The sequence below is a fragment of the Rissa tridactyla genome, chromosome 13 (assembly GCF_028500815.1).
Source record: "Rissa tridactyla isolate bRisTri1 chromosome 13, bRisTri1.patW.cur.20221130, whole genome shotgun sequence".
Classification (NCBI taxonomy): domain Eukaryota; kingdom Metazoa; phylum Chordata; class Aves; order Charadriiformes; family Laridae; genus Rissa; species Rissa tridactyla.
In genome coordinates this window covers 14,335,185-14,362,871 of record NC_071478.1, presented here as the reverse complement: position 1 = coordinate 14,362,871, position 27,687 = coordinate 14,335,185, and the positions used below count along the sequence as shown (strand labels likewise).

Here is a 27,687-nt window from a genome sequence, read left to right as displayed (position 1 = left end):
CAGTGCGAGTGGGTGCTGTTCACGAGAGCTTTCTGTTTGGCTAAGCATACTCTGCAGCACTATTTGTAGTTTCATTCTTGCAAAGGCACATAATTGGTATGCCAGGCATTTATAGAAAATACTTCTCACCGCAGAAATGTTTTTGTGTGTGGTGGTGGATTTTTGTGGTTTTTTTTCCTTCGTTTTAGCAGCAGTTTCAGACAGAAACTTGTTCTGAATTAAAGGGAAAACTAAAGAGGAAATAATTTATATTATAAGATTACTTGGTGGAACTGAAAACAGGAAATCTTGTATTGAGTATGATAGAATAATTATTTTGCCTTCTCATGTGACTTTCTTGAATTGTGTTATTGGAACATACTTTCTTTAGTTTTCAGTTAATTTGTTTATCATATGTCTCTGTCAGTGTTTAAAATACAACAAATCTTGGTCTGATGTACAGAAATAATATTTTCCTTTAATTTCTATTCATTTGAACTTCATGTGGTTTCAGGATGTGTTTTGACTGAGGTTATTAGAAATAATTTTTCTTTTCAAACTCTTTGCTTGATTGGGCAGCTTATAGAAAAGATGACCTCCTTGACTCATTTTTGGATTTACCTTTTTGTTTAAATAGAGAAATCCCCTGTTGATTCTGATACCCTTCAATGTGCTATTTTGTGGGAAAGTAAGATGTTCTATGCATTTATAATGTTGGTGAGATCGTAACTGGTTTTAAAAACTCAATTTTAATTTTTTCCCGCCCTCCTAAGATTCTGTTGCTGGAGTTCCCTCGTTTGGGATGATGTCAGATACCCCCATTACGTATCTGAGTAATGATTTCCTTGGCTGACAGATCCAGTTCTCCCTATCTTTGATACCAAATTATTTTTCAGTACCTCATAAAGAAATGCAGTTATGGTCTTCGTGAAGTGGTATGAAGCGATACAGTGTGACTAAACTTGTTAAAGTAGGTACCTGTACTTTGCAGGAAGAGATAAAATCCTGATTACAGAATAGTAATCCTAGAAGAAAGATGGTTATTACAGAACCTGAAATTTTGGGCTTTCAAGTCAAGAAATGAGAGGGTGAACAAAACATTATCTTCCAGAATTAATTCAGGGCAATTCGTCATTAACTTACATATACAAAAGACAGAAGAGCAGGAGACTAAGGTGACATAGAGAAAAGCCCGTAGAACTGTATTGAGAGAAGAGAGGAGCAGTAGGTAGATGAGGACTAGAAACTAACAAAAATTAAAATAATTATCTGGGACCTGCAATTGTCATTTAAAAAAGAAAACATTGAGGATACGATTGGGAGCTGGAGCACTAGAGAGGGAATATGGTTGACTGAATTGTGAGTCTTTATTTTTAATACTTCATATCCCTGCTAATGCAGTTCTTTCTCCGTTACTAAACGTGATTTGCGTGCCACCTGTTTCAACTGCATTCACTCTCCAGGGACATCAAATGGGAGTCAGCATGTAGAAGCTAAATTATTTGGAGAGGATTCAGTGATTGACTTAAATGTAAAGGGATTAATTGGTCTCTAAACTAGTCAATTAAACTGTACTCTGAAAGTGGAAAGATCACAAATGCATGGCAATGAATAAATTAATGCATTTTTCATGGTTTTAGTATTTTCGACATGTTGCTTAATATTGTTTTGGTTCATAAAATTTATTCCATGAAATGTGATCATACTGCATAATGGATGCACGTGAAATAATTTTGTGCAACCATCCTCCTAAAGGACAGCTGGTAGCAGGCTTACAGCACGAATTTAAATGTATATTAGTAGGTATTTACATCTTTTGCAGACAATACAGCAAAGGATAACAAATTTTCTCTGAAACCATGCTGTAAAATGACTGGGGTTCAGGTTTCTCTTAAAAATTTGGGTTCCTCTTGTGTAATTCGTTGAACCGTGTGCCCTTTAATAGAAGTGTGAAGGACGTCATATGCTTAGTCCTTGGTACTTGAGCAAGGTGTGCAGTACAAAGAAATGTAGACAGATTTAGCTACTTTTGGGTTTTGGCATTTTTTGTGTTTGGTTTTTGGTTTTTGTTTTGTTTCGTTTTGTTTTTTTTTAAGTTCAGTCAAGGTATGGTTGAGGTTTTTCTTCCTTTTAGGGAACAAAAAAGACATTCATTTTACAGTAGTGCTGTCCTCCTGCCAAATTTAAGAGTTTAGCTGTGAGTCCTCAGAATATTAAAGCTCTCCATCAAGATTCATGTCTTCATGTTCTGTAATTTAAATGTGGGGTTATTATCGTAGGTTTATAATCATGTAAAGGTATCAGAAGATTTGTTTTGGGAGAGAAATGAACATAGAAGGGAATCAAGTCTTCCAGCCCTTGAAATCCTGGTTCCAGTTGTCGTTTCTAAAGTGGTCTAAGATGGTCAGAAGTTAGCTAGTTTACATGTTCTAGGAGCATGGCTGCTTCTTCACCAGAGAGCTCCCAATGTTTACCTGCCAGAAAAACTAAAAATTGGCTCATACTAGAAAATGGGTACATGGGTTTAATACCTGACGACTCTGGATTTTTTTAAGGTTGTGTGAATCTATGACAAAACTCATGATATAATGTTTTTACTTCTTTTCCCTTAAGGTGTCCATGGTAAGCAGCTGTTTGAAAGCACAAATCAAAACTGCATTAATAGTTTTTAGATTTTTAAGAATAATATTCTTTTCTTTCTGTGATGAAGTAACTAACAAAGCACATTTCCTCCTGTTGACGTACTTGCTTTGTGAATTAAACTGATAAATGTAATTTCGAATTCAGTGAACTTAATGACAACAAAGTATGGGCTTATGTCCCTTCTTCCCCTTCAGTTTGCCGTATTTTTTCAAGAATATCCTTTCTGAATGGCCTTAATCTAATATAATGCTACTTTGGATAACAGCATTCAGCTTTCATGGGGGTGAAGGGAAGAAGGGTGCATTAACCTACATTAGCAGACAGCGAAAATAAGCGTGTGTTCAGAGGGCTTGCTAAGAAGAGGAGTGGCATTTGATATGCCGTGGTTTTATTTTTATAGCTTATACGTCAAAAGCATGCTGTGTATTTGTGGTCTGGTATCTTAACTGTGGTGACAGAGCCTGTGTGCATGTCTGGAGAGCATCTCTGTGACTGAGAGAACAAGTCACTTAAATTGAGATACAGCAAATTAATTGTAGTGTCTATTAACTTGTGAATTACTGTGGATTGATATTACCATGCCAGTGCTTCTTAAATTATTCAAAAAGCAAAGAAAAAGCAGACTGCATGCTTTTTAGAAAATTAGGTTCTATTATTATAAGAAACATTTGTCTTTCTTTTATGACATCTCAGTTTTGATTATTTTTGAGCCCCTTTTTTAGGGTTTATGTCCAACGATCTTATAATCTTTGAAGATTTTGGACAAAATAATTTAAAGCTGCACACAACCCCTAACTGTATTTAAACACACGATGCAAGCAGGAGTGCTTAATTGGCAATGTCTCACTAACTGTCACTTTTCTGTCCTCATGCTGTTAGCAATCTGAGAATCATCTTATATTCACGTATTATTTCCCCTTATACTTTATACCTTCTAGTTAGGATTGTTGTAGAGCGGTCGACAACTGGTTTTGTTCTCGTATTTTTTCCTTTTTTAGGTCCCTCTAGCCTTGTTTGAACAGTGCTGTGGTAGTTGTTTCAACCAGGTGTTCCCACACTGAGAAGACGTTTTGTCGGTTACTGAAAAGCCCAGAGTATGTTACTTGTAGGGAGGGCTGTATGTATTATATACACAAATAATGTGGGATTTCAGACTTTGCATACATAAGTACAGACTAGGCCTGTAAAAACACATACGGTAAAGATTATCTACTTCCCTGTATCCTTTCAAGTTACAGGGGTATTGAGAGTAATGATTTCGAACAAATTGCTATTGAGATGAAAGCCATTTTAAGGCAAAACAGATTGTCAAACATCTTAATTTTTTAAGCTAATTGTGACATAACCATCAAGATAGAATTTAGGTAATTTTTGACATTTGCTATAAAAGAAATTCTGTAGTATTCCGTGTAAAAAGTCTTTTCAAAAATGTGCAGTTTTGAATCTAGTAGAGAGAGAGCAAAGATGTGGTGACGAGCTTATTTGTGGTTTTTAGTGGATCTGTGCAACAAGGACGTATAATAGAAAAGAATTGTTTAACACGATTACGAAGGAACTGATAATGACTTGTGGCTTTACTCCTAGAGTAGTATTAATTTATGAAAACAAAGCTCCTAATGTAAATTTCGTTTAATGCTCTAACATACCCATGTGCGTTAAGTATTCTTTTGTGTATAAGCTGAGCATGATTACAGCACTGACCTGACTTGGCATACAATAGTGCAATTAGGCTCTGATAGTGAAAACTGAGCTAACTTCGTTTGAAAAAAAGTCATCGCATTTTCATCATCCAGACTCTACAGACTGACTTGTTCGACATCAACATCAAGCGTCGTCCCTCCCAACGTTTCCCTTGCCCCTTTCCCCGGGGGCTGGAGGACTCGGCTGCCCAGCACAGTGTCGGTGGCACGGCTGGCTGGCACAACAGGCACAACAGTAGCCCACCCATCACCAGCGTGCACCAGCTGCTAATTCTGGAGCAGCAGGACACAAATATTAATGGAAAGGATGATATTTTTACCCACTTTATGACAGCCTAAAGCATCTTTATGGGGGCAAGGCGAAGCTTCAGCTATATGTGGGTGTGTGACCCACAGATGAATCATTGTGCAACTGTGCCAGTCAATGACCCTAGTACAGCTCACTTTCTGAGACGAAATAATGGATAGCTGTATTATCTGTGACAAAATTACCAAGGAAAGCTTAAATTTAAGGAGACCCAGGGTTTAAACTTTGCAGTACTGAGCTGTTAAGGAAAGGTCAGTTTATGCCTTAGGCTGAAAAAATGGAATAGTTGGTTGGCGAACCTCCATCAGTGCTAGTCAGGCTTGTTCTTGAGTTTTAGGTTATTAATATTCAAAAGGATTTCTTTCAGTCCTGATCTCTGGAGCACAACTGCTCATGACAGCTCTGAGGTGATTTTATGCCTGCATGGTATTTAATAAAACGCTAAGACTAACAGCACAAAAAGAGGGCTTTTTTGGAGATGCCACATGTAACTGAACATGTAAGTTATTCATGTGCCATGAATAAGTTATGCGTCACTTTGAATATATGTGCTTAGCTGGCTCCATTCCTGTTTTAGAGTATTAGATCTCCTATGAAAATGAATTTGCCAAAGGAGTCCATTTCAAACACTGTGTCAAAACGCAATAATTCAGACAAGGAGAGAGAGACGTCAGAAGGCTGATAACAGCAGTGATTTTAGAAGTTTTATGTGCAATTTTTCCCGATGTTGGTGTCTTGAGTATGCTAAAGCAAGAAAGATTGCATTAATTCTGACAATATTCTAGTTAATTATAATTCATTTTGTAGCTATTACTAACCGGTGCTGTTGTTTTTAGAAAAACAGGTAATACTGGTACAGATATGAGCAAGTTTCTGATTTTTCTTAAGAACATGTGTCTGAAGAAGCTCAGAATTTCCAGGGAAAAAATGTGTGTTTATTTCAACATTAACCTGTGTTTCCTAAATAGGACAGGATCCAGTGTCTCATCACAATTAATTTATATTCATGATGAATATCGCAAACTTGCAGAATCATTTTTTGGTACTGACATTTTATATAATTCAAAGTAGTTGTAGCTCTAAATCAGCACTATTCTGAAGTATAACACAAATGTTTGAAAAAAAATAAAAAAGCATTCAGTAATCATTAGTGCCTCAAGCTATACATTGGGATATAGTGCTGACTGCGTTGCTTGCCTGCTGCTAAGGGAAGAATGTTGGTTGGGATTTCATTGTAGCATTTTTACTTCATAGATCCATGAGACCTCTTCTTTTCTTTTTTTTTTTATGGTCAATTTTATCTGGTATTGATTGGATTTAGTAAAAACGGGATTTTACTAAAAATCATAATTTAGTACATAAAATTTTTAAGTGATCTGAATTTCTGTTAGAGGGAAACTATTTCTCTGTTTATCTAATCTTCTCATGTGTAGACCATATATTTTCTAACCTGAAGTGCCTTAAATGTTCATAAATTTTAACTGTTAGTAGGATGATGCACGTAATCTTCACCTCTTCAGTAGTACCGGGTAGATTCCTGTAGTCTGATCTAGAGGTGTCATCCTGTTACAGCGATGAGCCCCGTGTGCAGAGCAGGAATCATGTATGGCTGTTTTGAATAGGTTGTTCTTCTAGTTGTGAAGTGTTAACTGAAAAAACCTGCATTGCCATACTCTGATTTTAACTGCTTCATTTTCATATTAGCAGATGTATTGACCAACCTTTTTGTGCCATCTGTCCTTGTCCCGTATTTCCACATACATGGTATGAGGATAAGCCTTATCCTTTGTCCCAGGGGGTTTCAGCTTTCCTTCTTACTCCATGTTGCCTTTGGTTTTCACGGATATGAAGAGCAGGATTTGTCCCTGGATGTAGAGAAAGAAATAGGTAGCAGTGGTCATGGCAGCCTGCTCTCTAATTTAGTTATTCGGGGATGCTGTGTTAGTTTGCATTATTTCTTTAGTAAGCATCAGCAGTCTAGGAATTATTTCAGTTCATCTTTAAAATAATGAGAGGCAAATTTTAGATCACAACAGCATATTTTCACAAGCCACATTATATACACGTGTGCAGCTAGTGATAAATCAATAAATTTCCACATTCAACATGCAGCGCTTATTTAATATAGAGAAATAAGGGTTTTATTGTGAGTATTTTGGGGGGAATTTCACTTACTGTGGTGCAGTAGTTCACCGAGGATGACGGGAATAAAACTGCTACTCCAGTAGCACATGGAAGAAAATCTTGAAATGCCGGTAGGCTGAAGGAGCTACTTAGACATTTTAAATAATCCATTAATAAAAATCAAACCAGATATTGAACACTGTTTTAGCGTATTGTTAAAATATGCTTATTTTTGTATAGGTATAGGTTTCAGGGTAAAAATGAGATGGCTATTACTGTAGAACATGTTCCTCCCTGCAGAAGTTGCGTGGCAAGAGCTGGGTGATCTTCCCCGAAGTGAAAACTTCTCTCCTCCAAAACTTGAGTACTGTCACGGTATAATTTGTTTACAGCGTGTAAGCCCTGTTCTGTTGTTCTGTATATAGTCCAGTCCATCTTTATTAAGGTTATTAAAAAAAACCCAATCATGGAACTGCCTTAATCTAAGACATCCTAAACAGCCAGTGCAGAAAACGCAGAGCAGCGTGTCCTGTGTTCACATAAAAGGTTGTGTGCGTTGTGCGTGACCTTTCCTCCAGCAAAGAGTTGAAGTAGGTCTCGTACGTAGAGACGACAATATAATTACTCCTCAAAATGTTAGCTAATGTGATGTGCAGCAGTTTCCCCTTGACTTCTTGGAGGTGTTCATACTGCTGTTAGCCCTGTCACGCTGCAGATTGATGTATCCATTTGAAATACAAACTCCAGTATCCCTCCGGGCTAGCAGGTCATCCTGTGCATAGATTTGTACAGAGAAAAGAATAGAAGGTGGTTAGAGATGGGATCAGGGAGAGAATCGGGATGGCGAGGCATATATTAGCCTTGGCAAGAGGGTTTGTTGGTGACAACTGAGGAAGTGTTGAGATAATAAGTCTGTAACACAGAAAGTGTTTAGATAACGTTATCTAAATGTTTGCTGCATTGTGAAACTGTTATCTTAGTACTTTACTCCACCACTGGAAAAACACTGAAGGTAATTAGTATTTATACTGAGTTTCTGTGCGTGCATGTCATACATTTAAAAAAAATAATAATCCAACAGCATGTGTGAGACAACACATTGACTTATAAAATATAATCATTAAAAGACTGGGTAGTTCTGGAATCTGAGGTTCTCTTCCCTCCCTGTTTTTTGTTTTCTTTTTTTTTTTTTTTAGAAAGAGACAACAAAAGACAGAGAAAAGGAGTAATTGCCAAAGCAATATGATTTAATCTGCATCTTGACCTCCTGTATTTGTATTCACTGCCATACAAAAAATTTCTGACTTTGGGCAGAAACAGCCAGAGAAACACAGATTGGGAGAAACCTGGTTAGAGGTTTTCCCTGTTCACGAGACAGGGAAGACAAAATGTTTCCAGTCCAGTGCTCTAGTGAAAGGGCTGCAAGCTGTGGTTTCAGGTGGGTCTGCAGAAGAGTTCCCCATTAGTTCTCAAAGGAACTCCTGCTGAAGGGGCTGCTGCAGTTGAGTGCCACAGCCTCTCCAGCTGTAACAACTCACAGCTTACGTTGGATGCCCCTGGGCAGCAAGTCTTCAATTGCCAGTGGTCAATACAGGGAGTTCTAGAGCTCGAAATGAGCGCTGGGCTGCTGTTCTGCACCTGTGAGGATGGGCCCGCATGGAGGCCGTAGCATGGAGGAAGCAGCTGGGTGAGTTTCATGGCTGGTACAGAAATGTGCTCAGCACTGTGCTGCCGGCCCTTTGTTGGAAGGCTCTTGTATCCAGAAAACTCTGAAATTGTCTCATGTCTGGAAATGCTTTCCTTCTTGGTTTAGTTGTGGTTTCTGCAAAAATTGCTACTGATTATGCCATGTTTCTTGAATGTATATTGTAAACTACTAAAGTTGTATTTCTGAATAACTAACTTTGTCTTATTTCAGCTTGGGCAACGTTCAAAGTCCGTCTGGTAGGCAGAGAGTATGTTATGGGTTACTTGCAAACATGAGAAATGCCACATGAATGTTTTGCCTCTCAGACTGTATCTACACTACTTATTAGACCAGACAGGTCATGATCTCAAGAACTGGCGTGCTATCATCCAGACTGCTCTCTGCTTGGCTTGGAGCAGTGGCAGCCAGCACTCTTCCAAGGCAATGCCCAGGAGAGGTTCTGGGCGTAGCAAAGCCGAGGACCATAAATCAGCGTGGACAATGCCTCCCTTTTGTGGGTGAAGAGGTTTTGCCATATGAACATGCTATCTCCCCTAAGGGCCAGAAAATGTGTGCTGGCCTCTTTCATTTGCTGCTGTTGATGAAGTCTCAGGTCCAGGTCCTCTTCTGCTCTCTTGGTATATGTGAAGAAGCTTTCTCTGCTAACACAGCTGCCTGACAGGTCCCTCTAGTTTCTAAATTGGACTATTGTATGTCCTAGAGAAATGTTCTGCAGGTCTGGGCACTATGAGAGTGCAGCTTTTCTCTCATTTAAGGAGAATGCATAGGCCACTGTGCATTGGAACAGAAGGTCTGACTTCTCTAAAATCAAAGCAGAAGGCCTTTCTTCTCTCTTCGCATTCCATTCAGGCTGTGGTTGTTGTGGGAGCTTGTTCAAATTCAAATTTCACTGAGAATATTTATTTCCAGATCATTTAAAAATAGGTAATTTTCATACTAGGCTATTAATTTACTCTCACCTGTTCAAGAGTGTTATTGACTGTAGGTGTGTCCAGGTGCTGCCATCTCCTGTCCAGACCACCACTGTGACCTGCTAATAACTGTCCTGTTGCTTTAGACAAATTTAAAGGAAATGATTTTATTATGCTCTCACTTGTATGTTCCAAATCTGTGCAGAGCCTTTTCATGCCCTCTTTTTTGTAGTCTGCATCAGACAAGTGGTGAGTCTCGTTGGTATGAGTGTCTATTTTCCTAACGCGTGTGGCTCGCTGCTGCCTCTTTTCTGAGATCAGACTTGATAAAGCTATTTTAGGGTAGCTGTGAGTTGAGGGCTTTCAGATCCCAACCCTAATTTTGAGGGCAATTAGAACAGCAATACAATTTATTGGTCATAAAACATAATTAATTGTACACAGTCAGTGGCTTTATGGACAATTGCTTATAAACTGAAGGAGAGAAACCAGAGATTGCCAGCGGCCTGGTGGCAGGGAAAGGGAGCTCAAGCCCATCTGTAGAGAAATAAGTATTTAAAAAATTCTTATCTTTGAAATTGTTCTAAAAAGAGGACAAATGTTTACAAACACAGGATTCTGAAATTTTCACCACATTCTTCTAAGTAACCCTTAGTGTCAGTATTGTCATCTGTGTCCCATTGCGCTTTCTGGGTGCATAAGTAGGTTGCAGTGTTTGAGACAAAATCTAGTTTACAGACTGTACGCTGCACAGCAGCAAGCATTTTCCAAAATATATAAGCACTTTTCAGTTAGTGATTTCAAATAATTAAAGTAATAATGATAAAATTCATATCATAAAACTTTTTGGAATATCCCTCTAATAAGGAAGAAAAATTGTGGTATTCTCTTAAGGTTTTTTTGTAGATTCTTTTGGTGCACCCCCAAATCCCAAAGTAATTGTTATTGGCATTTTTTAATTATTATTTTCCTGAAGTAATTTATTTCCTCATTTGTCATCCAAAACAAGGTATTTTGAAATCTGTTCTGAGGTACAGTTTGACTTTGTACACAGATGTACATTTAGTTACATACATTCAAAACTCGGACATGAATTGCAATATCTTGGCATTTTTTTCATTGAGATTATTTGTAGGGATTATCTTTAAAGTTTGAATGCAGACTAGTGCAGTTGCCATTGGGTATGTGTATAAACCTACTAACAAATGGAAAAAATAGTAAATCCTTCAGATGTTCTCCTTTCTCTGCCAATGTTGTGTAGTTTAAACCTAGTCATGTTTTCGTAATCCTCATCTGATTTTTATATGTAAAGTAAATTTAACATAATGTGATTTCCTTTAAGTCATTTATAGTAACCGAGGGATTGGCATTCATAAAGATTATGTGAGATCCTAAATATTACATTGACAAGGTATTCAGCTACAGTTTTAGGCATTTCAAAGGTTATTCAAGGTGATGAAGATCCCAGAGGAAACGTCTGAAAGACGGTTGTCAGTTGCAGGTGATTAGGTGCCGCGTTGAAGGTTTGATTAATGTAAATACTCTTTATTTGAAGATTTTTCTGTGTTATGGGGAAAAAAATATTGTAATGCTTAGGTGAAGGACATAGATCTTTTCTGTTGTTATGAAAGATTATATGACATTACCAATTTCCTTGCTCATAAAAGGTGTAGGGATCTAAACACCAAGAACACATTCAAAATAAAATTAAGGGAAATGGCACAGAGCATGTGTCAGTATGTAATTGGGGAGTGTTTTCTTTTTTTTCTTTTCTTTGTATTTCTATTAGCAGAAGCCTTTTATTTAAACAATTAGATTAATTTTAGCATGTAAGTCTCAGTGAATATAGTGGAAATATTCTTGAAAGTATATGCTCAAGTGTTCTACTGGCTCAAGACCACAGTGCTCACCATTTTTCAGACCTCAGCCTTATGCAGCTATTGTTGGAAATAACATATATTCTATATAAGTTCTGTGTAGTCTATTTGAGAAGATGACATCGTGAGGCAGCTGTCGGTCATCTGTAAAGGAAAGAAGGGTTTCTGAAAAGGTACCTGTGAAAAGGAGACAACAATGCCTGCATAGTGTGGCAAGAGTACCATTGCAGATTTGTGTTCTTTTTAAATATTTCTAATTTTTATAAAATAGGATGAAAAGAATAGGTCTTACTTAAGTTTGGGTTGAAATCTTCGGATGGAAAACTGTTGCAGCTACCACGGTCTCTGGTGGTACTGCTTGTATGCCTGAAAAAAAACAAAACCAAGGAAAGGAAGAAGTTAAAACCCTCAAATCCTAAATGGTAGGTAGCTGAACTAATCCATCTGAAATTCATCGTTAAGCATTTTCACTTTATACTACACCCAAGGCATAAATAGTTTTAAATGCCCTCACCTTTTATTTTTTCATGCATTAGATGCTTCAGTCTGATTCAGGTTTCTGATTTGGAATTTCTCAGGATTATATGGCCCCTGGTAAGGATGAGGAGTGGCTAGCTCAGGGCAGTCACTTTGCTGTCACACTTTCACCTAAAGAGACTTTGTCCCTTATTCCTTCCTCTGGGTAGCAGTATAGGTTCAAAAACATGATTCTGAAGTTAGTTTTGGTCTTGTGTAATTCATTAATATGTGCAAAGTAAACATATAATGCAGCTATTAAAAATTGGTAATATTTTTATTATTGTACTTGTTCTGAACAGATATCTATTGACAGCTCAAGGTATTCCAACAGACTGCAGAGTAGGGGAAGTGGTTTGGAAGCCGTTTCACATGCCTCTCAAGTGGTTTCTGGTATTTTGAATGTCAGAGAGATAAGAAAGAGTACAGAAATGAGTACGTTTAAAAACCTGGAGAGATAGTAGAGCAGATTCTCCAAAGCCTGCCAGCTTTGGTTTTTAAACTAGGTTGAAATAAATGTATATAAATAAAAAAAAAAAAAAAAAATTGGCCTGAACATGATTCTGAGTGTTTCTATAAACTCTGGTTTGATCTGCACTTTGTGTTTAGCTTTTTTTATGGTGCCTTTTTTAGCACAAAGAGTGGTAGATCTGTTAAGAAAGCTGGATGTTGCTGAAACACTGTTGGAAGACTCTAGAGAGGACCTGAACAATTTTTGTATTTTAGAGCTTTAGTTTGAAGAATGTAGGTTTTGATGTACGCAGCACAGCTATAGCTAAATGGTTATTAAAAGTAAAGCCTCACCGCTCAGTTGGCTTCTGAAGGCTGACTGGTTTTAGCTTGGTTGAGTTTTCTTCTGCTTGACTTTTATTCAGAGATCTGTCTCGCATTTGTAGTGAGTGATTTCTGCAGCTCGGTATTTAAGGAATTGTGTGAAATGTACTAGAGACGGGAATGTCAGGAGGCTGGGGTGTACATGCCCGAGTGCAATACATCACAGCGTGCACTGACGCTATCTTCTGGAAATAAAATTCGTATTTGTTACTAAAGTAAACATTTCACTCGGAATCTGCCAGAAGCTTATTAGGAGTGTAGGAAGTCCCCAGGCCTTGTTCTTTATTATTTTTGGTCTTGAAAGCTGAGCTGGTAGCAACGACTCTGGCACCAGAAGGAGCATAACACGTATGGAACTGTTTCTTCTCGGGCAAAGCACGGTGCGACCGCCCTCGGGAGCCAGGCCTGGGGACAGAGCAGAGGAGAGAGCTCCGTGCTGGAGTTCCTTCGATCACCATAAGGACTTCTTAGCTGTGGTCTGAAGAAAAGGAATACTTGAGTGACTGAGATTTGCTGGTTCTCTCTCTATAGCTGAGCATGATTTACTTTGGATCCAGGGCTAGAAATGAGCTGGTCATCAGTAGTAATATTCATTACTGTTATTCTTTAATCTCTCATACTTACAGCAAATGGGCTAATGCTGTATTTGTATATCTTTTTTCCTGTAATTAGTTGTACACATTTTTAATCCAAGGCTATTTAATTTTCTGAACTTAATGATTAATTTTGGTGTTAGGTCATTCTCAGTTGAAAAAGTTGCTGGCATCTATTTCCTGCCCTGCAAAACCAAATGAATCTTTTGTCTTTAAACTCTGATTTTTGTCTATTTCTTATTCTGACAGTGTTTATGGATAGTTGTGAATGTTGCATAAAATTGCACTTGATTTGTTCATCCCACAACACTTTGCAAGAGACTTGAAAGAGCCCCTGTGTGGTCCCAGAAGGCTATTTTTTTCTTCAGTTCAATAAAAGACAAGCAAGACTTTACAGTCAAACACTGTAGGAAGCTTGCAGAATCAGGAGGATTTCTGTGTAATATCCTAAAGACAGGAGTTGAAAATGACTGCTTTGCAAATAGCTTTGCTCTCTGCTTTAGAAAGGCTGACCTGCTGCATGCTGAACTCTTTGCAGAGATTATCTCTGCTTGATCTTAGATCAGATTTCTCATCTTTTCCTTATTTATTAAGACCTTTTTATACTAAGGGCTGTCATCCTATATAAGGAAGCCAGTGGGTTTTGATTAACTAATTGGGCTTTGCTTTTATTTTTTATTTCTTGTATGTGCACTGATGATAGTGAAATTTCTTTCCCTTGTGAAAATGAAAATCCAATGAAACCTTCTATTTCATGAAATTAAATGATTGCTACGAAGTACTTCTGGATACAGGATGATGGCACCAAGGAAGTTTAGTTCTTGTCTGTCATTTAAGTAACTGTTTCTCGGTTTTTCTTTGGGTATTTCGTGGTAGTGTTTGAGGCTCACAGAAGAGTAACTTGTAGTACAGGACGAAGAGTTGTTCTACACGATGTGTAGAATCATTCAGAGATTTAGTGAGATTAAAGCAGCTTCCTGTTTTAGACCATCAGTGCCTTTTTTTAAAAGTAGCTGACAGTAGTAGAGCAGTTGGTTGGCTTAAATACTAAAGTAAAATTGCTATAGTTGCCTGTTTTATTTCTTTTTTGGTGAAGGTAGTTAAGAGCTGTCTTTAAAACACTGGTTACATTATGGCTGGCCCAGTGCCAAAGGCAACAGCTATAAAACTATGTGCAGCTATTGTATTGGACAGAAAAATTACTGCATAATTACCACTTCGGCTCTGTAAATTTTTAGTTGATTAAAATGATGGTAAAAAGCATGAAATGTGTTTTGTTTTCTTTTTCTTGTGGCTTTGTGGCAAGGAATATCTAAGGAAATAGTTAGCTATGATGGGAGGTCATTGTATGGGTGGAATAAAATGGGAATATTTTAAATACCATTCATTTCAAATTAAGTTTAATCATCAGTGGCAAATCCATGGTTCATCTTGGAACAATTTCCACCTTTTTGTAATATTCGTGTGCTTTTTTTTTCTTTAATGGAGGCTCTCCTGAGGTGTTGGACAAACATCTCTCCTATTCCTTTTTTATTCCTTTTCAGATAGAACTTGTTGCAGTGTGAATTTTGAAGAATTTCTGAGGACGCCTATTTTTACTACTTGAATCCTCATTAAAATCCCATTTGTTTGTAATGATCTTATAAGCTGAAACAAGTAGGAAAACAAATCTTTGAGATGGTTGCCGATATTGGCAAATATCAAATTCTCAATCCGTCAATGAACCTGTATTCGGTAGCCACAAGTGACCAAACAGAAGAGTCTAGATTTGACCTCTAATCACTGCCTCCTATGGAATCACTACCTCCTATGAGTTCATTAACGTGCTAATAAATCTGTTTCTCCTTTGTCTCCCCTCTCCTACAGTGAACATTTGTCGTGTGCCTTCACGTTCTTTCTTCATGGGGAAAGCAATGTGTGCACAAGCGTGGAGATTGCTCAACACCAGCCAATCTACCTGATCAATGAAGAGCATATCCATATGGCCCAGTCCTCACCGTCCCCGTTCCAAGGTAAGTGAGCTGGATTTGGAGCTCTGTGTGCTTAACCTCACTTCTGCGTGGCAGGGACTTCACCTCTGGTGATGTTCTCTTCAGAGCTGAATAAAGTAAGATTAACCAACTCTTCAACTGGGTGAAATTTCTATTCAGGAAGTTGCGGACGTAAGTGAAAATGTTGTTAGGACTTCAACACTATACCCAGCCATAATTGGTATGGGAATTTTCCAGAGCTTTCTATTCATTAACACTATTTTTAAGGGTGCATGCATATATTAAATCAAAAAAAGGAAATTAGTTGGTTTTGTTTAAAAAGTCTTATCATTTAAGAATGTGATTTTCTTACATGGTATCTAGGTCAGTGGGCTCAGATCTGTAACTTCAATGCTAAGTGAATAAAAATACTGAGCTTATCTAATTCAGGAGTACTTTTTGTTCATTGATTGTTAACTAGTTTGTTTGTGTGTTTCTTAAAAAAAGGGTGTGCGTGTGGAAATGTATCAGAAACAATGAAAAATTTGAAGTATCTGTGACTGTTTATCTGCCAGTGTAAGAAATTAGGGGTTTACAGAATTAAATTAATGGCTTACTAAATTTATGATGCAATTGTGGTGCAATGCTCTACATCAAAAAAAATTTAAGAATACTTGAGTCATTGAGTTACACTCTCTTTACTACAGTCTGAAATTACAATTTCAAAGCAATTAAAGCAAGAAATCTTGAACATACAGTAAAGAAACACCGAGAGACTATAAAATGAGCATTTATAGAGACGTTAATTTATAGAAGCTTTATTGAAAAACATTTTGTTTTGACAGAGGCTCAGACACTTGAATCATAGAAGGTTGTGTTTCAGTGAGCTAAATTCATTACTTTCTCAAATCAAATATGACTAAAATCAAAACGGAGTCTGAATGGAGATACCTGTTGTTTGAGCAACTAGTTTTCCTTATTTGTCATGACTGTGGTCTTCATATATTGTTACCTCTATCCTTTTTAATGCTGAGAAGTCTCTAGTACCATATGTTCCTGGTAAAAACCCTATTGTTGAATATCTGTCCTCTATCGCTTCCATGTATGGTTATCCCTGTGCCACAGCGAATGCTCTTTCAGCACACTTACATTAGTTCACTGTGGAAATTATTAAACTAAACTGCAAAAAAGTTCATTTTTAGCTCAGTAAGGATGGCTGTACAAGAAGCTAGTGCAGCAGAACATAGCTTTAAATTCACACCCTCACCTGGTTTTGCAGTAGCTTTGCCCTGAAGACAGATCCTGAAATCAGCATGCGAGTGGAAGAGCGACTCCAGCTAGAGAGGCAGAGCCTGGCTGGTGCAGTCGAAATACACATACTGTTGTTTTTTACCTTGCAGTTCTGGTGAGTCCTTATGGTTTAAATGGTACACTCACGGGCCAGTCATATAAGATGTCAGACCCAGCAACTCGCAAACTGATGGAGGAATGGCAGTATTTTTACCCCATGGTGCTGAAGAAGAAGGAAGGGATGAAAGAGGAAGAAGAGTTGGGATATGACAGCGATTTCCCTGTGGCAGTGGAAGTCATTGTTGGTAAGTTTCAGTATTCTGCCTGAAGAATTATTTTCCTCCATGTGATTTTAAAAAAAAAAAATCTAATTAATCAGAAACAGCCATTATAATTTTCCTATCTTCTCTTGTAGCTCTCTTGACACTGCAAGATCTGACTAGTTATCTTGCCTCAAGCTTCTGTACTCCCTGTATCCCACATGCTATTATCCACAGTGTCAAGCTACTTGTTTCAGCTCTGTACTGGTTATAGAGGGTTAGATGTATATTAGTATGTTAAATCCTTAGCTCTTTATATTTTGGATAATAAGTTTTGTCTAATTGAAATTGAAAACAAGCTGAAGTATCTAGGGCTGCTCAGTATTATCAGGTATATTTAAGACTTTTGTTTTTCCATTTATTTGTAGGTGGTGTAAGGATGGTGTATCCTTCAGCCTTTGTTCTCATCTCCCAGAGTGACATCCCCATGTCACAGAATGCTGCCAATACTGGAGGCCATATAAATGTGGGACAGCAGGGGCTCGGAAGCGTGAAGGATCCTGCTAGTACCTGTGGGATGCCACTCACTCCACCCACTTCTCCAGAGCAGGCCGTTATGGGTAAGCGATGAACTTAGGAGCCTGGAGTCAGACTTTCAATTTTGCATAGCATAAGTGAGGATAAGTGTGTGAACAGTAGCAGATTAAAGACAGGCAGTAGACTGAAAGTTAGGAGAGGACTTTTTCTGTAGGTCTGCAATAAATTAAAGCTTTAAACACACCTGAAGAGGACACATCTTTAAACAAAACTTTGTGAATTCATTTAAGCTCCGTTTTCTATAACTGCACTATCCTTGTGCAGTAGTGCAAATACCTGAGAGACTAGATTCTGTCAGTGTTTTAGACAGATTTTGCCAGTGTTTATGAAGTGTTGGTTTTGTTGTGTTGGGATGGGAACACAGTGTTAATTCATTGTGGTACAAGAGTACATTGAACATAGAAGAGTATGTAGTTCTTTTTGTAAAGAGCTAGAAATACAGCACTTAACTAAGGATGCATGTCGGTACAATAAAAATTTGCAAACACTACCTACTCTTTTTGCCCAGCGCGGTTGGGTTTTAATTAAAGGCCATTCAGAAGAAATGTGTAGGTCTCTGGAATTGGTAAGACGGAGCTGGGCTTCCCAAATGAGGTCTGGCATAGGCTTGCATCATACGCAGATGGCAAATGGAGTGCTGCATAATATTTGCTTGTGTGGACAGAGTATGCCCCTTTCAGGTATTTGGTTCCATAGTAGGTCTAATCTCAGAAGCCATGTGGGTACTAGATCCTTAATATCTTACTTCGTTGAAATGTAATGAATATGTATATCCTGTTGCTCCTCAGAAATCAAAACGAATATCCATAACCTGTCATCATCTGGAATACAGACAAGACCTTAAGATTAGTTGCTGTCAGCGCGGTTAGGCTGTAACAAATGCAGGACTGCAGTTTCAAATGAGAACGAAGGAATAGAGTGAAACATCTGTTTGGGTGCAAACTTCTAAGATAATAAAAATAATAATAAAAAAATCTAATATAGAAAAATATATTCTATTGTTATTTCTTTTCCTCAAAAAATGAAGGCACGTTTACAAGTAATTATATTTTTTTCTGTGTAGATTGTCTTCCGAACTTGCTCTTTACAGACTTGCCAGTTACTAACATAATTACCAGGTAGCTGAGGTTGGAAGGGACCTCCGGAGTCTGTCTTATCCAAGCCCTCTGCTCAAAGCAGGGTGAGGTAGAGCAGGTTGCTCAGGACATTGTCCAATCAGGTTTTGAATTTCTTCAAGAACAGAGACTCCACAGCCTCTCTGGGCAACCTGTTGCAGTGGCTGACCGCCTCACAGCAAGAAGTTCTTTCTTATGTTTAAATAGAATTTCCTGTATTTCAATTTATGCCCATTGCCTCTTATCTTTTCAGTGGATACCGCTGGTTATACCCGCTCTATTCTCCCTGTCAAGTATTTGTATACATTGATAGGATTCCTCCCCCAGCTTTCTCAGCCTCTCCTTGTAGCCTTTATTAATAATAATTTCACAGGCATCAGCATGTTCTATGCTTTGCAAGTGACTATTATTTGAAATTGAGTTCTCAGTTCACACAAGATTCTCTTGACTTCAGTCACATTAGCAAAATTGTTAGACACCACTTACCGCTGGGAATCCTTCTTCTGCTTGAACTTCTACTTTTTTGAACTTGTTGATTAGTGCTTACCAAATTTCACAGAGCAATAGAAGTGTCAAAGACATGAAGTTCCTAGAAGTTTCTGTGAGATGGTGCAGCCAGATGGGGATAAAGAATCCTTGTTGTACCCTCACTGAGGTGTAAGGAGGTACCAAGGTAGTTCAGACTTTATTAGATACTTAAGGCACATCAAGAGGATCAATCTGGATGCAAAGCCAAGGAAAACTAATCATCGTTTGCTTCATTACCGTGGAGTACTTGTCTAGATTCACTTGTCCATGAACAGTGCCTGCATATAAAGACAATCAAAGTATTCAGTATTTACTGCTAATAATATAAAATGTGAGATTTACATTCTCTTTGAAATTTCTCTTCGAAATCTGTTTTTCAAAGCAATTAATAGTTAAAATAAGGAAAAAGCTTATTTTTAATCAACTGAAGCAAGACAATTGACTTCTAAATAACAGTCTCTATTTAAGTATTGATGCGTATTTTAATGTGCTATTGTTTTTTCAAATTTTTCAGATCCCTGTTAAACTTGTACAATGTCACAAGGGGATTCTATTTTAGAATATTTATAAACTATTAGTATCTAAAAAGTGTTCATATTGTCCAATGTGGCAGTCACAGTTTCTGTTTGATCTCTGCTGTTGTTTGAAGGCAGTATGAAGTTGTATCAGAGGTGCCTCTGCAGAGAAAAGTGAAAGGATTCCTTTATATTCTATCACACGCCATTTTAAAAGACCTTGAAAAGTTGGAGAAAATGAATGGCAAAACACGTCATGTAGTTCAGAATCAGTAAATGGCATACATAAACTGGATTAGTCTGAGGCACATGAATAATACTTCAGTTCTGCCCCATACTAGTAAAATGTGGTTGTGGTACCATGTCTGCTTTTGAACGCTTAAAGATGTGGACAAATAGGATGGAGTCCAGAAAAGTGCAGTGAGACTGATTATAGATTTTGCAAACAGGACCTACAGGAAAAGGTGGAAAGAATTGAAGTTGTTTAGTCTAGAGAAGAGAAATTTGAAGGAGAGACGCTGTAACAGTCTTCAGAGACATAAAAGGAGAAAAAGAATAATCTTTCCTCTGCTGAACCTAAACTGGAGCGAAGCAAAACTAGGTTAAACGTGAGGAAAAACTTTCTCTGAGGAAGGATAATGAAGTGTTAGAGTAAACTGGCTGGCGGGAAGCTACAGAATTGCCATTAGCAGAGAGGTGGGTGGGTTGTTGGGGGATTTGTTTGTTCGTTTTTAAAGAACAGGTTAGTCACATGTGTTGATCCAGCTTTGAAGCAGGGGATGGACTAGATGATCTCTTCAGGTCTCTTTCAATCACATTTTCCATGATTGTGTCTAAAGTATGCGGCGAAACAAATCGCTACTGAAACTAGGGAATGGCATTTTTCATATCTAGAAACAGACTGCGGCGTAGGGATTGTGAAGTGACCTCCGGTGAGAGGCTGGTTGTGTCCTCCGGTGTTTATACCGTTATATGACGTAGGTATTTGTGTGTGCTCCAGTAGTTTGTCAGTGATTTTCATGGATAAAAATCAGTGTCACTGTATGAGAACAAAATGTTTTTGCCTGCTGCAAAGCTCTGTTTCATGTTATGCCATGTATTGCTGCACTGTGTAGTAGAAAAATATTACAGAATTTTGGAAAACAATAATTAATGCACTCAAATGTAACTTGCAAGCTCTGGTAGCTCCTTATTTGTCATCTCATACTTCCTATCCTTCCCTTTCCATCATACTTTTTTTTTTCCCGGCAGTTGTAACGGTCCTTGATCATCTGTCAAGTTCACAATGTTGTAGAACATCTGAAAGCCAGTGAAATAAATTTAGAGCCACAGCCCTCAGTATGTCTAGGGATTTGTAGTTTTGACTGCCTCTTTTTTTTTCTTTTTTCTTTTTTGTTTTTAATTAGAATTGTTTATAAAAAGAGAACCTGGGAAGGTCTAACCGGAGAGGGGGGGAAAAGGCATGAAGAATCAAAGAAGATACAGCTTGTGCACAATTTTAAAAGTTGTGTTTTGAAAGTCACCTAATAGAAATATTACCTAGTTAGATGCAGTGATGTATAGCAGTGAATCCTATCAGCGTTTCATTCTTAAGGCTTCTTAAATTGCGTCAGGCAGAAGGACAAAGTGTTCTGTACACTGATTTGACCTTGTTAAAATGCGGCATATTCTTACTTACTTTTCCATCCAGAGCACAGAGTAGGGTTACTCAGTCGCCAGTGAACCTAAAGCTCCCTCTACTGTTGTACTTTGTAAAGATGACTGTGTTAGATTTCAGTTAATCTAAACCAAAACCGTATTTCGTAGTAGGAAAAGAAGCATCTGCTTATACAATAGCTGATATGGTTTCTGCATCACAGACAGAAAGAAATGAAGTGCAGAATGTCATAGCTTTCAGGCTGTTAACATGTTGAAGTAATATCTCAATTTGTTATCTCTCCGATAATCATACAGTATGACTGAGAACCTCACATACTATGTTAATAGTATACACTAATGATCAACAGTCGAACAATTTCTGTAGTAGCATACATTTCAACTGTAAGATTTTTACCAGAGCACATTTTGATACTGGTATTTCAATTCAAGCATATTATAAAGAAATGGCATCACACTAATCCATTCGTTTCTTCAGTGAAGTTTTATCTTGGGTATAAAAAACTGATTCTTGCTTTGAAATAGTCTACATAAATTATTTGGTTTCTCAATAGATTTAGAACCATCCATATTATAACAAATTTAGTGTTGAAAGCAACTCACCAAAGACTATATAAATTCAAGTTTAACATACAGGATGATTGGGAGAAACCTCTATCTGCACTATTTCGTAGTAATCCAATCCAAGGCTGTAGGGGGCTATTTGAACTCCCTCCATTTAAGCAGCAGAGTGTATTATCTCACATAAGGTGAGATAATACATGCATGGCTGTACTCCGTGTGTACCTGGTATAACCTAGTGCCACCTTTGATACCCCAAAGGCAAGTGTTGCTTTGAAATGTAGTTTACTTAGCCTTTTGTAATGAAGCTTTAGGCATTTTCTAGTGAATGTGAACATCTGTGTGGTCAGCAGCCTTGTAAGAGGGAAAGTGTCTAATGTGAACGTTAAGAACAGCTGTAACATTAATGCTTCATTTACATTGCAGGAGAAAGTGGATGCTCTCAGAGCAGTATCAGCCATTCAGCTGTACAGGAGGGGACAGTTAGTGTACACAGTCCAAAGAAATCAAGCAAGATTACTCCAAAATTTCACAATCATATGGTTCACCGTGTCTGGAAGGAATGCATTCTCAACAGGTCACAGTCCAAGTAAGGCAGCAGTTCTGACGGTTTTGTTTATTAATAACACATAATATATAGTTTAAATTGTAATAGTTTTGCCTTAGATGATGTTATTCCTCACAGAATTCTTTTGCCACTAATCAAAGCTAATGATGCAGAACAGCATTATTAAAGAAAATTTGTTACTGTGTTCAGCTGAAGACTCCTAACACTTAGCATTGTATTTGCAGTTGTGTATCTTAATTGTGACAGTCTTTGAGGTTACAAATCTATAATAAGTGCCTTCAGCTAGATGCTTTCAGATTTATTGATTGCAGTTTCTAGCTGCAGTTGTAGTTACTAGACTGAAAGTTGTGTGACTGGAGAACAAATAGTATGTATTTGATACTTAGAACTCTAAAGGGTAATATCTGTAAAGCATTACATTACATGTGTTGGACTAAAATTCCAATCGACAAGGATATGGTATATTAATGTTGTTAGACCTTTATTACTGGAGATTTAAAGCATATTCATGGCATGGAATCTTTATTTTTCACTATTTCCATGCAATTTCCTCACTGGAGATGTCAGACGAATTTCCAGATTCACTTTAAATTGCCCCTTGCTGCTTGTGCTCAAACTCCAAACAGAGCTATCTGATGTAGAGCCGGTACCATGCTCCCACATAAATCAAACTGGAAGTTTTAAGGAGTAGTAGAGGGAACTACTGTTAAATACAGAATTCTGTTTCAAAGGTGAAGTAGAAGGAAGTAATTTCTTTGAGGGGAACATATGTGAACTTATGCATGTGCATTTTTAAAATTTTGTTTTACAAAAAGTGATAACTACTAAAATAATCTTTTCTTCAGGAGGAATCAAATTACAACTGCAAATTTGGAAGAGGAAGTTCCTAACAATACTGTTTCTTGGGATTTTGTGGATCCAGTCCAAAGAGTCAGTTGTTCTTGTTCCAGGTGAGCCTTGAAGAGAGTAAGCATTTATTATATTGGAAGAGCCCTGTTTAATTCAGACAGAGGTACACTTACAAAAGGGAGTTACATTTTAGCTGCGAGAAGAGGGAACTCTAATCGTAAAAACTGTGATCATCACTCATATGCGGGTGATTAATATGCATCTCATATCACTGTCACTTGCAGTAGTCAACTTGAGTGGAAAAACGATCCTAGCCAAGAGAATGGGGGCTAGAATCACTCAAATATTTCTCATTCATAATGAACTCATCCTTCAGGCTTTTTGGAGATGTGAGCTGTACAGTTTGGAGCGGTAAGACTCATGATGAAGAGGGACAGAAGCTGCCTAAATTTCAGAGCATCCTGATTGAGAGATAGCGCTACTGTCCCTGTTTAGAGGAAGAGGAAAAATATCCTTAAGAAACACTTTACTCCGTGTACCTCTAGTCAATCTGCCATATCCACATCGGACACCAAAAAACACCCAAGAGAATACAAAGCCTTGCAGCATGGTCATCTGCTGTCAACTGATCAACGAGAAATCACAGCTCACTTACACAAACACTTCAAGAGTTTATTAAATTATCTGTCATCTTTGATGAATGCCTAAAGTTCCGGTGCTATTCACTCAGGAGAGGCAAACCAGCACCACCAATTCTGAAAATTATCAGAGCGATGTTACAGGGCTAGGAAAAAAACAGTTTCCAGTGAAATAGTCCTGTGAAATGGGTTCTACTAAAATTTTTAATTCCTAAGGTGACCATCTGTGTACAAGATTGGTAAAGGTGTTTTTATGACCTAAAGAAGTTATTCCTTAAGTATGCACAGATGTAAATGCTATTCATATGATCTAACAGAAATGCTGATTGTCCTCTGCTAACCCTTTTCGTATAGTTTTTTTTCCTGTCTCATCCCCCCCTGCCCCTCCCCAACTGCAATAAGGGTCTTTGCCCAAACAATAGTCAACACGACAGCCAGTGATGTGGCTGAAATGATTCTCTGCTTTTCGTCTGGTTGGGGCACAGCTGTTTTTCTTTTTTCTTTATTTTCCTTTTAACAGCAAAGTAAACTCGAGAATAACGCTGTTCTTAATAATAGTAAAATTCATGTATTGTCTAACCAAATCATTAAACGTGTTACCTGCCACAGCAGTCTCTGCAGAGCTTTCTCTTTAGACTTGGCTGTCCAGAGAAATGTAGGAATGTAGCGTTCTTACAATCTCTGAAGGGTTGCTGATTAGAAATTTCCATTGTCCAAAACTGAATGAAGCGAGATTGTGTCCTTGTACCTTTTGTGTTTGACTTCTCCTGAAGCCAGTTCTCCTTTGTGTATTTAGAAGAAGAGAGAAAGGGATGTAGAGGAATTGTGCATCATGCAGAGGGCAGAGTGTTCAACCTGGAGACTCTGCGCTGTGTCCAAAGTGAAAGTGTTGCTCTTCTGCAGCCTTGCTCTTTAACCCCTGATTCCTGCAGCCTTGCTCTTTAACCCCTGATTATATGTTGCTTGTATGTATATACTCAAAAATGCAGAGCAGATAAACGTTTTTTCAGGATGCCAAGTGTTTCCTATGGAAAACTGAGGTCCAGGCTCGCCTGGAAAGGGTGAGGAATCAGTAGTGGGCAATGGAAACCTTAATCGATGGGTAGGTTCAGCTGCATTTGCAACTTCACACTGTCTTTTAATAGCTCCAGCGATAACTACAGCATGCTGGAGTTAGGAAACACAGCACCTGGGAAATGAAAACATAATCCTTAAAATAAAGGCAGTACCTGATTTCAAACAGCTATAAAAATTTTCTGTGTAGCTGCAGAAACTGGACAGCTACTGTCATATAGATATTGTTTTAGTAATTACTGTGCCCATTCTGTGTGTATTGTATAAATGAGGGTATAAATTTCAAGATATGATCTTAAATATGGAGTCTTAAAGGGTTTTCTGGTGTTCAGCATCAAATACGATCTTCTATAAACCCAGCTCTGTGTGTGGCACAACAGACTGCCTAAAATAATTTCCTGCGGTCAGTTAAAATACGGTGAATGATGGAGAATTAAGTCAATGAAATGTTACAAGAACATGCTTAAGGCAAATCTTCAGCTACTAGGGCATTAGCTCCACATTATGGGTGATTGCAGCTAAAGACCATCTGCTGCGGCAGAGAATTTGCAACACGGCCTGGTAACAGCACAGCCCACAAAGCAAGCCAGGACCATACCACGCAGCATGGATGGTTACTGGAAAAAGATGTAGCAAGGACAAGAAGTTGTATTTGTACCATTTGACAGCCGCTGGGTGCTATAAAACTCGGATATTTTCATAGCTAAGTCATAAAAGCAGAATTGATTTTCTTCAGTCTAGTAGTCCACTTTACTTGTGGTAATGTAGTTTATCTTTGTGAGTAAAAGGCGTATGATATGTTTTGAAATGTTTTGTTGCTGTCCTAGATATTGTTGTTCGTAAACAAAAGTAGGGATAGAGTGATTTATTTTGCTGTGGTATTTAACTTTAAACAGATATAAATGTTAAACACAATACATCTTCCAATTTCCGCTCAGCTTAAAAAAAACTAAACAAAAACCCCCAAACAACAACAAAAAAAAGCAATAAAAATACAGACAGAGTTATATGTCCCTGTTGTAACATCCTTGGGGACCATCAGCTATATGACGAAAATACTGTTTAGCAGTACCTGAAATACTGCAATTCACTCCTGTGCTTCCCAGTCTCAAAGATACTGGATACAAATTTTAAAAAGCCAAATTAAAATCTGAAACCAGTAATAAGTTTGTGTGTTACTGCATTTTTTGTTTTTAATATTTTTAAAATATGTGTTCATGCTGTCTTCATCAGTCGGTAGTTGCTTTTTTCTTCTCTTTTTTTTTTCTCCTTTTTTTTTTTTGTTTGTTTTGTTTTTGGACTAGAGTTGTACTTATTTTTCCTTCCCTGATATGGAGGAGAAAACTGCCATGAGAGAATCCTGCCATGTATTGTGTCTGTGAACATAACTAAAACAATTCCGATCTGAATCTTTTGTAACAGATGCTCAGGAGTGTGCAAGAGTCATGATGTAGTTCCACAGCGGTAATTTTATTTGAAAGGCTATCTTTAGGGTAATGAAAACAGCAGTAGCTTGGATTTTTTTGTTATATTGCCTTCCATCTGAGCAGTACTAAGCTTTTATAAGCATTAAATCTTTCCTTTGAATGCTGTTTTCTGGAGACTGTCATTTTCCATTTTATAGGTCAGAGAAACTGCAGCAAAGTTGGCTTGAACGACCTGGTCCAGATCAAAATCTGTTAAATGATCAGGAACAGAGACGAGATTTCTCAATGCTGTTCTTTGGGGGTTTTTTTCCCCCATTAGATCAGATAACCATATAAACCATGCGGTGACTTGTTTCTGCCTCTGCTTTCAGGCACAAGGTTTTCAAACAGCGTTGTGCTGCTGGCTCCAGCCGTCCCCCAACGATAAATCAGCCAGGATTCAGTGTGGGAACATCGTCATCTTCATCGTTGCCACCTCCTGCCTCTTCGAAGCACAAAACAACAGAGAGACAGGAAAAAGGAGATAAACTGCAAAAAAGGCCTATGATGCCATTTCACCATCGGCCCTCTGTGACTGAAGAGCTATGCATGGAGCAGGACACATCAGGGCAGAAACTGGGCTTAGCGGGAATGGAGCCCTCTTTAGAAGTTCCTAATCCCAGAAAATACGAGAAGCCGCTATCTATACCTGCTAGAAATCCAAGCAAGCAAATTAATATGAATCCTATGGATTCACCCCATTCCCCTACTTCCCCTCTGCCTCCCACCCTTAGCCCCCAGCCAAGAGGCCAGGAAGCAGAGAACCTGGACCCCCCTTCCGTACCTGTAAACCCAGCACTCTATGGCAGTGGGCTGGAGCTTCAGCCCTTGCCCAGCTTAGATGATAGGACAGTCCTTGTTGGACAGAGGTTACCTCTGATGGCAGAGGTCAGTGAGACGGCATTATACTGCGGGATAATCCAGAACAATGAGTCAGTAGATATGTGGAGGACCTATAGTGTCCCATCAAGTGATGATCCAGAGTTCAGGCCGCCAGATCTTCCATGTGAGAGATACGATGCCAAGATGGAAATAAACTCGGACAGCACTGCACTGAAAAGGTAGGAGTGCAAATAGATCCCCGTGGTGGTTTTATTAAATTATAAGCATGACCAAACTCTGTTTTCAGTTGAAACTGAAACAAGTAGAAGGCTTCACTGTAACATTTTGGTAATTACAGTGGAGTTTTGCTAGGCTGAAAAGGTTATGCGTTCTTCAAAGTATTTTGATTTATACAGTGACAAGATCAATTCTTTTTTCATTGTCCCAAAGCAGTTGTTAATACAGTAAGATGTTTAATACTAAATGTAGGCAAATGCATCCTTTATTTGAGGAAAAAGCATTTCTGCTAGATGAAGGAGGATGGAGAGAGACGGGGGCTGTATTTGTGTGTGACAGCTACAGATCT

The 27,687-nt window shown here is 38.1% G+C and overlaps 1 protein-coding gene across 4 annotated transcripts in view; it reads left to right on the top strand.

Moving 5' to 3' along the window:
- Positions 1–27,687, top strand: part of MED13L (mediator complex subunit 13L) — a 202,042-nt gene that overhangs the window by 132,163 nt on the left and 42,192 nt on the right. For 3 of the 4 annotated variants that reach the window (XM_054219664.1, XM_054219663.1, XM_054219665.1), the window contains 6 exons: positions 15,059–15,204; positions 16,563–16,757; positions 17,141–17,332; positions 22,111–22,273; positions 23,098–23,202; positions 26,612–27,340. In XM_054219664.1, coding sequence (XP_054075639.1) covers positions 15,059–15,204; positions 16,563–16,757; positions 17,141–17,332; positions 22,111–22,273; positions 23,098–23,202; positions 26,612–27,340 — 1,530 coding nt within the window. Of the gene's footprint in view, positions 1–15,056; positions 15,205–16,562; positions 16,758–17,140; positions 17,333–22,110; positions 22,274–23,097; positions 23,203–26,611; positions 27,341–27,687 lie in introns of all 4 variants that reach the window. The other variant, XM_054219666.1, reaches the window with a different exon arrangement.